The 15058-nt window shown below is 40.1% G+C and overlaps 1 protein-coding gene across 4 annotated transcripts in view; it reads right to left on the bottom strand.

Annotated features, from left to right (window-relative positions):
• PTPN4 (protein tyrosine phosphatase non-receptor type 4) overlaps positions 1–15058 on the bottom strand; it is a 214436-nt gene that overhangs the window by 31466 nt on the left and 167912 nt on the right. For all 4 annotated transcript variants that reach the window (XM_034785419.1, XM_034785420.1, XM_034785421.1 and 1 more), the window contains 4 exons: positions 14328–14462; positions 12698–12856; positions 1599–1758; positions 45–128 (listed from right to left, as the gene is read on the bottom strand). In XM_034785419.1, the coding sequence (XP_034641310.1) occupies positions 45–128; positions 1599–1758; positions 12698–12856; positions 14328–14462 (538 nt within the window). The remainder of the gene's footprint in view (positions 1–44; positions 129–1598; positions 1759–12697; positions 12857–14327; positions 14463–15058) is intronic.

Genomic DNA, 15058 nt, shown 5'->3' with positions numbered 1-15058 from the left:
TGAACAATCTTTAAAAATATGAATAGACATCTATTTTTCGTTACCTTTACATTGAAGCCAAATCTTCCATTTTCGTCTGGTTTCATTCTGATCAAAACAAGATTGTCATGGGGAACACCACCATTGGGCTAAACAAAAAGGAAGTATATAACATTACATGTAATTTGTTTTCAGCTAATGTAGGCTTTAAAGAAAGATTACTATAATACTACAGCTGTTCCAAATGTCCTCATCAAATGTCCAATAATTGCTATTGGGCACTGAAAAAGCAGCAGTAACCATGCAAATTGTTTCTCTCACCCTAGTTTGATGTGGGGGCTCATGCACTCAGAGTTGCTATGCACAACTAATCTGCAAATGTGTTCTCCTGGAAGCAAGCTGGCAAAATAGGGAACTACCCAAATAATAAATTGACTAATAAAATTACAAGTCATTTAAATATAACAGTTACTGCAGTATCAAAGGATATGTTACAAATTTGCTGTGACTGAAGTAAAAATGTATTGTTATATAGCTTGGGCAGGTCACAATACCTGTGTGTCTTAGTTTGCACTGGTTACAACTTGGGTTTAATGTGGGGGCAAGTTTAGCAGGGAGCTCCTGGCCCTACAACTCACCTCTCCAGGAACAGTTTGAAATACTAATATGAGGTTTACTACACATGCTCCAGGGCTGTGTGGAGAGGAATACGAAGTGCCCTATGCAGACAGAGCTCGGTGATTATAATCCCCCCGCCACCCTCCCACATCATTTATTTGATTGAGGCAACATCACAAGCCCTCTCCCTCCACCCCACAAACTCCTATCAGGAAATTCCCATCCACTGCTCCTCATACCTCCTCCCACATACAAATGCAATTATACATATTTCCTATGCCTCATTCAGCTCTTTCAGAACAGCACTGACGCTGGTGGCATGGCACAGCCATCTGTGGAACTACAGACCTGAATCTTGTGCCTTTCAACAAGGTACTATTTCAATTGCTTTGAATTTGCTTGAACTAGCCCCTCATACTTATCCTACCTCACTGGTATGTGAGATGGATTAGTCATTGTTTTGCACCGCACTTAGAGGAGGACGTAAAGTGTTAAATATTAAACAGTGATACTTCAAGTTAAAGGGACTGGTATTCAACTTTTTAAAAACCCACCTGCTTATCACCACATTGGATTATTTGAACCCTAAAAAGTTAAACTTGCAAAAGAACTCTGCAGTGTGTGGTTGTAGGGACCAGAAAGGAAGTGTAAGTTCACCTGGAGGATCCAGTTTGATGAACTTGAACTTTCAAAAGAAACATCCTCCTCACAAACCAGCTACCCTATCACTGACACGACTACATAGTAGAAAGCCCTTGATTCCAGAAAATACTTATAGTGTTCAAGAGAGGAAGGTTGGGGATAAGAAACAGTGCAAGTTAGGCTAACTATGGTTAGTGTAACTGCAAGCCCTGCAAACTTAACTTGTACTTTGAGAGTTAAACTCAGTTTTTTCCCTCTCCCATGACATTCAGATTTAAGGGCTCAGCAGTTATTTCTACAAAAACAGGACCATCCTCCAGAGGAAAAACAAGATGAACAAACATGACCCATGAGCTTACTGTGGATTTTTCAGGTGATGCGGGAACATCAAACGTTTCATTAATATGGTTATCCAGTTCTTGCTGGGAGTGTGAATAATGAATTTGGTTCCAACTGTTCTTTTTAGATTGTTTGGGTGGTAGTGCAGGAGGTTGCCCATCTATAGGAGTCTCTTGGGATCTGATACAAAAATAAAATGGTGGAGGGAGACAATTTTATCTGAAAATTCTTAGCAAACTGAACAAGTGGCTAAAAGAACCCCAGAGTTTGAGAGTTACAAAAAATCTGACATTTTTGTTATCTGAAGGGTTTGATTTTGTGGATATGATTTGTACAGCATATATGCAAATACATATGTTGTGTACAGTATATTTAAAAAAGAATCACGAACATTCAAAGATTGATTAAGCTAGAGTATTCTTGTTCAGTGTATTGTTTCTTTTAAACAGTTTACCTACTCTTTTAATCCACTTAATCAATATGTTGAAGATTGCTTTATAAATCTCATACATACCTAGTAATCTATTTCTAAAACAAATATATATCATTTTATATTTTTCCCAGACAGAAAAGCAATTAATTTACATCTTAGACTGCCTGTAAATTAAACCTTAAAAATAAAGCTAAATTCAGTTTTGAACAAATTAGCACAATTAAGAATCTGACAATACTCATTTTTTGTACTTTTAACAGCAAGATGATTTAAAATCCAATCCAGCATGAAAAAACTTCACACACTTTGTACATTAGCTTCTTAAAACCACATTTGATTAGCAAGTTCTAAACATATGATTGTGCATGCAATTCACAATTCCCCACTAATTTGCAATTGAGTGCATATTATTGAGCAGCACATTTTTAAATATTACCTTGCATACAAAATTTAGCCCAAGAGAGAATATGTAGAGTCATTTTTTTTTAAAATGGCATTTTTACCATGGATTTACCAGACTGATCTTTAACAATACTGCCCAAAATTAGGGTAGCACCCTCAAAAGTTCACATTTCTAGACTAACGTGCACACTTGTTAGGTCTGAGACTGTGGTGCTGTAGCTTTAACAACAGCATACCAGTTTATGCTGTGTATTTATCTATTATGGTGGATACCCCCTTGACCACTTTTTATGGCATAAGAATTTAAGTACATAATTTTCTCATGACAAATGCAGGACCCATCTTTCATTTTAAGGCTTTATACTTATAAATGAAGTGGAAGCTTTTCAGAGGCACAAAGGAGCAGTCAGGTGCTTAACTCCCTTTGACTTTGAAAATCAGTCCCTAAATACTAACAATCCACCAACTGCATTAAAACCCATTTTTATTAAGCACCTACCTACTTATTACGACTCAGATGGAGCACTACAATAAAGCTAGGGCCTAATCCTAAAAACATTTAGGCACATAAATAACTTTACCTTTGTGAGTATTCGCACTCAATTGGTCTGATCATATATGAGCCTTATTTTGCTAACAGTTAATTATGAAACATCATAATACTTCAACTCAATTTGCTGCAAGATCTAAAGTATCTTAGACAGCCACACGTGAAACTCAATACTGTATAATTTATTTCATTGTAATTAAAGCAAAACACAGTTCACAAGGCTCTAGTCATTAGGTAAAAAGGAAAAATATGGTGGTTGTTATCCCAGTAACATTAAATAAAGGAAAATATTATGTATTTTCTGATAAATTATTTAAGCCACAAAAAAAAGTCTTTGCACATGACAGTGGAATGAGAAAAGGAGTATTTCACTTAGAAAATTATATAGCTTTCCCCCTGAAGTTTTGATGAAATATAATTAAGGCCCTTTGTATTAGGTATTGACTAATTTCCCCCCCAAATTCCCAGGTTTTTGAAAAAGCCAGTTTTGGAGTTTTACTGATTTTTCAGGACCCAGGAATTTTTCAAAGGCAAGCGGATGGGCTGTGTCTAAAGGCTGGTGGGGGTGGGGGAGTCAGTACTCACGGGTTGCAGCCTTCCTTTCCTCTCCTGACCCCGGCCCTTCAGCATGTCCCCATTCGCTCCCTCTGTGAAGGTGGGGACTGAGACAGGCAGGGAGCCAAGTGCTGGCAGATAAGCCTAACTGCTGCAGGGACAGGGCTGCAGGGAGTAAAAGACTGCACCCTTTGAATACTGGCCCATTCATGGACAGAGCCCCCTTCTGACCCTGGTCCTTCAGAATAGGCCTGGATGAGGCTGCGCTGAAGGACTGTGGTCCAGAGGGGGCTGTGTCCATCAGGGGAAGCAGATGGCGTTCTGTGCAGATGGTCATGGCTGCCTGGACCAGGCTCCTTGACCGTCTAGCTCCCTGTGACACAGACCTCATGGCAAAGGGTCCCGTTTTTTTGCAAACAGGTCCTTAGTCACCAGGGGATAATATATCTTGGTGATGGCCCATTCAAACAGAAGGGAGTTGTCACCCTGCCCTGTTTAGCCAGTGGTGTAATACCAGGTTCAATGGTCTAGACTTGCTCCATCCCAGCCTCGGTACCGAGCCAGGGAGTCTCCGGTACGTCAAATACTGAGAGTTCCCTAGAGTGTGAATTCCTGCGGTACTGACTGAACTGGTGCCTATGATTGTCAGTGGGTCAGCATGGAGGGGATCAGGGATCTTGGCCGTACCGAGTGCTCAGAGGCTGAATGGCTTGCTAATGATGATGCTGATGGTACAAGCAGTGGTGCGGTCTTGTCCTTACCTTTTTCTGTCAGTACCATTGCTTTGGTGCCTTTGCCCATCTGGTCTTTAGGCCCATCAATGATACCTGCTGCTTCAGTACCATAGCTCATGGTGCTCTTGTGAGCTGTGGGTACCGTGTTTGGACTGTCTCAGTACCGAACGCGCCGGTGATCTTTTTTGGCTAGCTCAGAGCTCACTCTGGGGACTCTCAGTTCTGGTTTTTGAAGCCTTACGCAAGGGGTCTTCGTCTGTTTTCTGTGAACCATAGCTCCTAGATGTTGGGGGCTGCTGGGAAGATTCGCGCTGTCTGGATGGGCTTGTCCTGTCCACTATTTGCTGGGGTGGACCCCCTTCCTCTCCACTTCCCCGAGTACCCCACTACCCCCCTCGGCCAGGCCAGCAGGGAGCCTGGTCAGTTGTGGGAGCCATGCAGACCCTCCACCTGCCCACGGTGCAGGGGGAGCCGAGAGCAGCCCCCAGCCCGAGTGCCGCCTGGTCCAGGGAAGGTGGAGGGTCCACGACTCCACACCGGCTCACCACAGCTGCCCGTGTGGCTCTCCCCAACCTGGCTCTGGCCGGGTTGGGGAGCCTTAGAGCCGCAGCCTAACCATGGTAAGAGCTGTGTGGGCAGATGTTGGGTGCTGCAGACTCTCCATCTGCCCTGAGCGGGGGACCTAGGGGCTGGGGACACAGGCAGGGGAATGATTTTGTCGCTCCCACTGGGCTCCCTGGCCCTGATCCAGCTTGGCCTTTGAGGGAAGAGGGGACAGAGGTGGGCCCTTTGGGGAGGGGCCTTGGGGGATGGGGACTCAGAGGAAGAGGGGGCGGGGAAGGTTCCCACACCCTTGTCAGAGAAAAGTGCTGGAGTGGCTGAAAGGCTGGTGGTGTTAAGGAACTCTCTCACACCAGAGGCAGGGAGCAACAAGGTGACTCTCAGTCCTGGGGAAGCCAAGAACTGTTAACTGCAGCAGTTGGCCCTAGGGCATAGAGCCCCATCTACTTCCTCTGCCAGACAGAGCCTGTGCAGGGGAAGCAAATGGGGCTACGTTGCAATGGGGAAGGAGTACGGCAGAAAGGAATCTAGGGGTTATAGTGGACCACAAGCTAAATATGAGTCAACAGTGTGATGCTGTTGCAAAAAAAGCAAACATGATTCTGGGATGCATTAAGAGGTGTGTTGTGAGCAAGACACGAGAAGTCATTCTTCCGCTCTACTCTGCTCTGGTTAGGCCTCAGCTGGAGTATTGTGTCCAGTTCTGGGCGCCGCATTTTAAAAAAGATGTGGAGAAATTGGAAAGGGTCCAAAGAAGAGCAACAAGAATGATTAAAGGTCTTGAGAACTTGACCTATGAAGGAAGGCTGAAAGAACTGGGTTTGTTTAGTTTGGAAAAGAGAAGACTGAGAGGGGACATGATAGCAGTTTTCAGGTATCTAAAAGGGTGTCATAAGGAGGAGGGAGAGAACTTATTCACCTCAGCCTCTAAGGATAGAACCAGAAACAATGGGTTTAAACTGCAGCAAGGGAGGTCTAGGTTGGACATTAGGAAAAAGTTCCTAACTGTCAGGGTGGTTAAACACTGGAACAAATTGCCTAGGGAGGTTGTGGAATCTCCGTCTCTGGAGATATTTAAGAGTAGGTTAGATAAATGTCTATCAGGGATGGTCTAGACAGTATTTGGTCCTGCCATGCGGGCAGGGGACTGGACTCGATGACCTCTCGAGGTCCCTTCCAGTCCTATAATCTATGAATCTATGAATAGCTGAGGTTGGGAGGCGGCTGTCTTGCACGGGAACCAATAGTCACAGGGTGCAGTCTTTTGCTGCCCTTCTGACCCCAGCCCTTCAGCATTGTTCGCTTCCTTTGCATTGGGGGGAGGGGAGAAAGAATGAGACGGACAGGGAGCTGGGTCCCAGCAGACCAGACTGCTTAACCACAGCAGGGAGGGGAAGTCTTCCTCAGCTGCCACATGGTGAATATCCCTTCACGCCCCATGAGTTCTCGTTTTTTACTGATTTTCTCCCATTTTTAAAATTTTTAAATAAAACCCAATAAATTGCTGGGAAATTAAATAAGAAAAACAACAAAAACAAATCAACAAAAAAGAAAATGAAAGGCCTTAAATATAACAAATAAGACTCCTTTAAAAAAGTATAAACAAAATATTAGAAACCTCAAACCTAAGTCATGTTGACACCCATCTTGGCAGACTTCTTATTTCTACATTTAAATGGATCTTATATCTACCAATTTGACAGATATTTATGCTTAACTTCCAAATTTTATCAAATTAAAATTTTTGTACCAGCAGAATGGTTGAAAAAACCCTCATACTAGTTCTTCAAACTGTAATGACTGTAGAAGCTGAGATTCATAACAGTAGGAAATAAAAGCATACTGAATAAGCATATTTCCTAACAGTAATTTCCACAAAGAACTTGATAACTTCTGGTGTCTTATCAGAATGGGCAACGTGTGTTTTATTTTTCCTTCAGCAGCAATGGAAACAGTCTTTCACCAGTTTTTGTAGAGAGAGAAAAACTGAGTACTAACATTTTCTAATTAACTTTCAAGGCAGTTATAAATTATTTAGGCACTGGCCCATTATTAGTACTTAGAGCTTTTTAATTGTCTGCATATTTATTCAGTGAAGAGTCTGGCTGGCATAGTTTACTCATTTTTTTAAGTGCTGGACAAGAAGATATGTTTTCCTGTAAATGTTAACTTCTGAAAGTTAGCAAATATTAAGAAGTTTAAAAAACACAAATAATTCCAACAACAAAGCAAAAAGGTGATCTTTTTGGCTACCAGTCTTCATATATGAGTTAATGAAAACTGAGAATTTCCTATAGAAAATATAAATAGCAAACATTTGAAAAAAAGATACTTAAATGAGCACTTTAGTAGTAACAGTGCAAAGAGCTGTAATATATTAGCATAATGAATTGTGAGAACTAACAATCAAGCCTGGGGCAAAAACTTCATTGCTTTATCTCTGCTCAGTCAGCTCTGAATTTCCTTATGAATGCTTAGACAATGACAGCGAAAGCAGCCTATTTTGCAGTCAAAGCAGCTCTCTGTGTTACCACATTCAGCAATTTGCATAATAATAAAACAAAACAAAAACTCCCACACTGACCAACTGCATGTATTTGATATAAATATTCGGTCTGCCTTTTAATATACCAACATAAATAGTTTCATATATGTAGCATGAATTTATTAAAAAACAAACACCGGTCATGTATTACTAAACAGTAGTAAGTGTCGGAGTGTCACCAGGACCAGATGGTATTCACCCAAGAGTTCTGAAGGAACTCAAATGTGAAATTGCAGGACTACTCACTGTAGTCTGTAACCTATCATTTAAATCAGCTTCTGTACCACATGACTGGAGGATAGCTAATATGACAACAATTTTTAAAAAGGGCTCCAGAGGTGACCCCGGCAATTACAGGCCGATAAGCCTGACTTCAGTACCAGGCAAACTGGTTGAAACAATAATAAAGAACAAAATTTGACGGGGAATAGTCAACATGGTTTTTGTAAAGGGAAATCATGCCTCACCAATCTACTAGAATTCTCTGAAGGGGTCAACAAGCATGTGGACCAAGGGGATCCACTGGATATAGTGTATTTAGATTTTCAAAAAGCCTTTGACAAGGTCCCTTACCAAAGACACTTAAGCAAAGTAAGCAGTCATGGGATAAGAGGGAAGGTTCTCTCATGGATTGGTAACTGGTTAAAAGAACAAGGGTAGAAATAAATGGTCAGTTTTAAGAATGGAGAAAGGTAAATAGTGGTGTCCCCCTGGGGTCTGTGCTGGGCCCAGTCCTATTCAACATATTCATAAATGATCTGGAAAAAGGGGTAAACAGTGAAGTGGCAAAATTTACAGATGATACAAAATTACTCAAGATAGCTAAGTCCCAGGCAGACTGCAAAGAGCTACAAAAGGAGCTCTCAAAACAGGGTGACTGGGCAACAAAATGGCAGATGAAATTCAATGTCGATAAATGCAAATAATGCACATTGGAAAACATAATCCCAACTATACATATAAAATGACGGGGTCTAAATTAGCTGTTACCACTCAAGAGATCTTGGAGTCATTGTGGATAGTTCTCTGAAAACATCCACTCAATATGCAGCGGCAGTCAAAAAAATCAAACAGAAAGTTGGGAATCATTAAGAAAGAGATAGATAATAATACAGCAAATATCATATTGCCTCCATATAAATCCCTGGTAAGCCCACATCTTGAATACTTTGTGTAGATGTGGTCGCCCCATTTCAAAAAAGATATATTGGAATTGGAAAAGGGCAACAAAAATGATTAGGGGTATGGAATGGCTGCGGTATGAAGAGAGATTAATAAGACACTGACTTTTCAGCTTGGAAAAGACACGACTAAGGGGGCATATGATTGAAATCTATAAAATCGTGACTGGTGTGGAGAAAGTAAATAAGGAAGTGTTATGAGAATGAGTAAATAACACAAGAAGTAGGGGTCACCAAATGAAATTAATAGGCAGCAGGTTTAAAACAAACAAAAGGAAGTATTTTTTCCACACAACGCGCACACAACCTGTGGAACTCCTTACCAGAGGATGTTGTGAAGGCCAAGACTGTAACAGGGTTCAAGAAAGAACTAGATAAATTCATGGAGGATAGGTCCATCCATGGCTATTAGCCAAGATGGGCAGGGATGTTGTCCCTAGCCTCTGTTTGCCAGAAGCTGGGAATGGACGACAGGGGATGGATCACTTGATGATTACCTGTTCTGTTCATTCCCTCTGGGGCACCTGGAATAGGCCACTGTTGGAAGATAGGATCCTGGGCTAGGTGGACCTTTGGTCTGACCCAGTATGGCAGTTCTTATGTTCTTTTAAAAATTAACGTAGGAGGTGTTTTAATTATCTCAGGAAATTACAATCAGAAACATCACAAGGTACTGTGAAATAGCAAGAAGAATATGAGAACAAACAGCAATATTTAATATTTGCTATGGTCTCAATAAATGTCAGTTATTCAGAGTGCTGCAGTATGGACACATTTCTACACCTTTCTACAATAGATACTTTCCTCTATTTGCTGTTGAGGATCACACGTCAAAAGGTAAAGTTGCCAGAATGTTAAATGCAGGATTTGAAAGGTTATTATCCAGATTACAGGAAACACCTGTAATTTGTGCTGATAGCCCAGTTGTGTCTGCAATAAAATAAGCTAGGTCAAAGTTTCATTGACCCTAAATACTGCAGGAATCAGGATATACTTTTGTCTCTAGCTTTGTAACTAGATTTAATTTTATTTAAAAACTTTTCAGCACATACGTGCACTGAGATGCATCTTATTTACAGACCTTTCAGTCCTGGTAAAAGAGTCAACCTAAATGAGTTCAGTGATCTCAATATCTTTGTTATTCCACCATAAAAGTAATCAGAACAATTCAGCAAACCCACTAGTTTTATTTGCTTAAAACAGCACAATAAAGACTAAACTTTTCTGGCAGTGAAAAGTGTACTCTTCAAATTAAAATGAACTGAATCTGTAAGTAATGCAAGGCATCTCCTCTAGAATACTGCAGATATAAACAGGCTTAATGCTACAAGGGTCCTGAGAGGTATAGCTCTCTTAGTTCTCTAACTTTAAACTCTCACAGTTTACAGTCTAAGGAGCTTTTTATTTTAAACACAAAAAGCTCATTTATATTATATATATTTAACGCATAACAGTGCTCTGCCACGGGTTACCTGGACTTTAAATTGGTGCTATGTAGTTTAAAGCTAACTTTCTATCCACATATTTTTTTTTTTTATGATGGTCTATTCTTTGATCATTATCAAATCCTGAGTCAGTAACATTTTGACACTTCAAAGAAACAAGGAGGTAAAATTTTCAAAAGCACATAAATGACTCAGGAGCCTACGTTCTATATTTAAGTGACATATGTCACTCATGTGACAAACTACATGTTTTAAATGGGACTTATGCCAGGTCTACACTACAACTTGTGTCGGCAAAACTTATGTCACTCGGGTCGGGGGTATGGAAAAAACACCCTCCTGAGCAATGTAAGTTTTGCCGGCATAATTTGTAGTGTGCACATTGCTATTTCAGCAGGAGAGCTCGTGGAGGTGGTTTTATTATGTTGATGGGAGAGCTCTCTCCCGTCGGCATAAAGCAGCTACATGAGCAATTTTACAGCAGCACAGCTGCAATGGTACAGCTGTGCCACTGTAAGCTCGCTAGTGTAGACATAGCCTTAGACGCCTACGTCACTGTGTCGTAGGTATATTATATATTTGACTACATCCCAATTTTGCACATCCAATTCAGACAAAATTCAGTCTTTGTCTAATCATAAAAAGAAGAACAGGAGTACTTGTGGCACCTTAGAGACTAACAAATTTATTAGAGCATCCGAAGAAGTGGGCTGTAGTCCACGAAAGCTTATGCTCTAATAAATTTGTTAGTCTCTAAGGTGCCACAAGTACTCCTGTTCTTTTTGCGGATACAGACTAACACGGCTGCTACCCTGAAACCTGTCTAATCATAGCTTTTCTGCTTCTCTCACACACACCTTTACACTTTCTTCCTTGCCACATTTTATGCAAGGAACATCCATGCCTGAACTGATTTGCAAAGCCACTACCCTTTCCTAGAAGGCTTTTCAAGACTCACTTCTGTGGCGACCCTTACGAGAAATCAGCTATTTAATAAATAGAGTAAAGGGTAGTTTGAGAAAGCTGATAATCACATTACCACCAAGCCAAAAATATAGAGCAAATATATATATTTATATAAAAAGTTGTTTATATTACATTGTGGCACTCTCTCCCACTTTTTGTATGCTGCTCTTCATCTTACATTTTAAACTCTTTGGAGCAGGAACCACATCTCCCTCTGTACAGCATCTACCACAATGGAACCCTAATATGCCACTACCATAATATGAATATCACACAGCAACAACAGACATAAAAATGTCACTGTTTGAAGTCAGATACCTTTGAAGTCAGATTCTGGCAGGATTAAAAATGGGAGTTTTATATTATGAGGAAAAGGAGATTGCCAACACTTATTCTAACATTGTAAAGGCAAGATACATCAGCTATTAAAGTTGGGAGAATTTTGTGTCTTATAAATGCTTTATTAGGTCATTATAAGAGGTGTTTTACATGTATTACTTTTAATTTCTCTCTCCAAAACAGCCCAGAACAGTTGGTCTGCTAGTAAGTTACAGGCAGAGAGATACAACAGAAAGTTCACATACAACTTCTTAAACACTGTCTAAAATTTTAAAAAAATCCTAAAGCAGATTTTCTATGACACCTAAGGCACATATAACATACACGATGGTGCGGAATAAATGTTTTACGGGTTTTCCTTGGAGATAATCTGCACAATTTTCTTGTTTACTGACCCATCCCAAAATTATGACAATTATTTTATACCACATCCAGTGTTCAATTTATCTACATAGAAATAGATTTGGTGGTGATATGAGAGAGAGAGAAATAGCATTTATTACACACCTTTTACCATTTTATTTGCACTCTGCCCATCAGTCCAGTTTTATCAAAATTTCTAAATTTGAAACCTATGAACAACTTCAAACAACCTCTTCTTCGTTTTAAAATAAACTTGTAAATTTTTCCTATTTTCCCACAAATACAGAATTCCCCACAAAAAATGGCCTTTGTCTGGGCCCCAGCATGAATGATAACTAGTTTGCTCAGTGACAGGTAATTTGTGACCATGAAAAACTAGAAACATGTGCCTTATACCAGTGAAAAAGGAAGGTTCCTCTGACACTTATCTATCGATAAATTACTTTCATTTTTCTGGTGTGTAATATATTAGTTTCCTTCTTCACTTGAGCTCTGTATAATTGGTCTCCTAGTAAAGTTGAGATTTAGGTATGTATAGCGAAAATTGTACCAATATTTAAAAAAATAAATAAATAAAAAGCTTTATAGTATTTAAAAAAATTCTTTTAAATATGTGACACACAGAGAATAGTTTTTGACCCCTGAAAATAATGCAACATTTCCAAACCCATGCCACTAAAACCTTTACATCAGACCACAAAATCATGCATTCTTTCCTTCTTGCAAAAAAATATCTTGTACACACAGAGAATGATACTCACATAACTCCACCAAACCTATCTATAGGCACTGAATAAAATTATGACATAAGTAAAATCCTACACCATTGTAACACCTGAATTCAGGGCACTTACTCTGGCAACTATCTTTTTAATCAGATCTCTATTAATGCCCTCTAAAAATAGTTATTTATAAATTACTGTTTTTTGGACCTGGGCTATACTGATAAAGATTAAAGGGAACTAAATAAACTCTCCGAGGTAGGGACTATCTCTATCAGGGCCTCAATGTGCTGTAGTAATAATATATTAATGGATGAACTCACGGTGACGATTCCAGAATGATGCTATTAGCTTGGGTGGAGGATGGAGATCTGTGATTTGCAAAAACTTCACTTGGTGAGGTGTGAACTATGTGGTCCACTAAATGTCCAACTGAAGATGGCCGTAAACGGGCTCCCTCTTGAGTAAATGCAGAATTGCGACTAAATGAGAAAAGAATAATTAAGCAGTCAGAAAATTTTCCAAGATTGATGCTTTTAATCTGCATTGTCCTAAAACTATAAGTGTACAATTTAAAAAAAAATATTTATTTTCCTTCTAGATGTAAGCATATATTCATATATATAATTTTACTGAAGAATTTTAAACAGTGAATTGTAATTCCATTAATTCATTTTCACTCATTCAATAACCAAATCAGAGATATTATGAAGAATGGCTTATTTATCACTTCGTAAATTGAATAAAAAACCCTCTCTTGTCATAAATACTGAAGGTCATGAAACATGCCTGGAATACTTTAAAGAAAGGAGTTCTGCTTATAATAGTATGACCCAGTGGATAGGCTGGCAGTCAAAAGGACCGGAGGTGAAATCCTGGCTCTATTGAAGTCAATGGCAGAACTCTAATTAACTTAAACAGGGCCAGGATTTCAGCCCTGGATTCTATTCCTAACACAGTCACCAACCTTACTGTGTGACCCCATGATAGTCACACTTCAACTTCCTGCCCCAGTTGTCCCATCTGAAAAATGGGTCTTTTGACACTTACCTTCATTTTAAATGCCTTGAGATTTATGGGTGAAATGTGCTTTATAGAATCTAAGCATTATTATTAAACCAATCAATACTTTAAATGTAAAATGTTTCCGATATTAGCATAACACTCTGGAATAACTTCTAAAGACGAGACACATTCAATGAGAAATCACCATTTATGCAATACTGAACTGTTCTCATTCAGCATCACTTTCAGCAGACTAAAAGAACTGCTGTCCTATTTTGTAAAAAAAAATCAAGAATGCTTTTCATTCATCATAAACAGAAAACAAGAAAGCTTCCTGATGTTTACAAGTAAATTTTGCAGGTAAGAAAAGAAATGCAGAAAAACAGGGAAATTAACCCACTAGCATTTTTTTACTGCCTATACCTGGAACACATGTTAACAAGAGGTACTGTATTACAGAACCAAAAAGTTAAATTCTAAAATGATTCCTGAATAAAATAATTATACAGCTGAAGTTTTATTAATGTCATCTCTTCAAGCCATATTTATCACCTCACATGCTCTGTTAGCACTGTCAGATATATTAGATATATTGCAATTATAATCCAGCTGTTAGTTGTCATGCAAGGAAACGTCTGGGGAAACGCCTCAAACTATTATGGTATGCCAAATGGTATGGTATGCCAAACGTTACACTTTTTTATAGGTTGGATGCTTTTGAGATGCATCTAGAATTATTATATACCAAAGAATGTCATCAAAAATAAAATTTAGAACATTGAATTCCACATAAAGGAATGTTAAGAGCTAGTTTGTAGAAATTCCCTTGTGAAACAAACAGCTTTATTTTGGTAATGAACTAATGTTTTGTTATAGCACAGGGATTACTGACAAATAAGAGGTGAACAGGCAATGATGACTGCAGAGAGGATACACCACTCTACTTACTGATTTGGGGTTCCAGGTGGAGATCGTGATGGTAGGCTCTGTGTTTCTAACCTGTCATCAGACAATGAATTCCTACTCACTACCTCCCAGTCCATCCCACTCATCAATTTCCGTGCCAAGGGTTTACTTGGGGATCTAGAAGAATGAAGTAAACAACTCATTTGAAATTGTATCAGATAATTGAAAAATTACACAGATTACACAACAACATTTTGGAAGTTCTCTCATAAAAATCCAAAGACCATGGGAGGTAGAAAGATAAAATAAGACAGTGGCGGATTTAGAGTTAGTGGGGCCCTGTGCGTAGCTTCATTTTCAGGGGCCCCTGGGGACACAGCCAAGAAAAATAAAGCCAGACCCCTGTCCACCCCAGGCGCAGGTCCAGACCTGGGTGTAGGCCGCAGGGTGGCAGCCAGGACCATAGGCGCAGGAACTATGAGTGAAGGCAGGACTGCCGACAGAATTGCTGGCTCCGGGCCCCCGGAAGGGGCTGGGCTCGGGGCTAGCCTCCACCAGCCAGACCTTCAGTGCTGCTTGGGCTGCGCCATCCGGGGCTTCGGCAGCGATTTAAAGGACCCGGGGCTCCAGCCCGCTGTTGGTGTTCTGCCCAGCTGGTGTTCTGCCCGCTACTCCGGGCTGGCCAGCGGGGCGGCAGTGGAGCCCACAGAGCCTGGGAGCGGAGGGCAGCAGCCGGGACTTGGGGCAGCAGCCCATGAGTGGAGCTGCCATGG

This window comes from Trachemys scripta, chromosome 11 (assembly GCF_013100865.1).
Source record: "Trachemys scripta elegans isolate TJP31775 chromosome 11, CAS_Tse_1.0, whole genome shotgun sequence".
NCBI lineage: Eukaryota > Metazoa > Chordata > Testudines > Emydidae > Trachemys > Trachemys scripta.
Note: the sequence above shows the minus strand (reverse complement) of the source record. Positions and strands in the feature narration are given on the sequence as shown.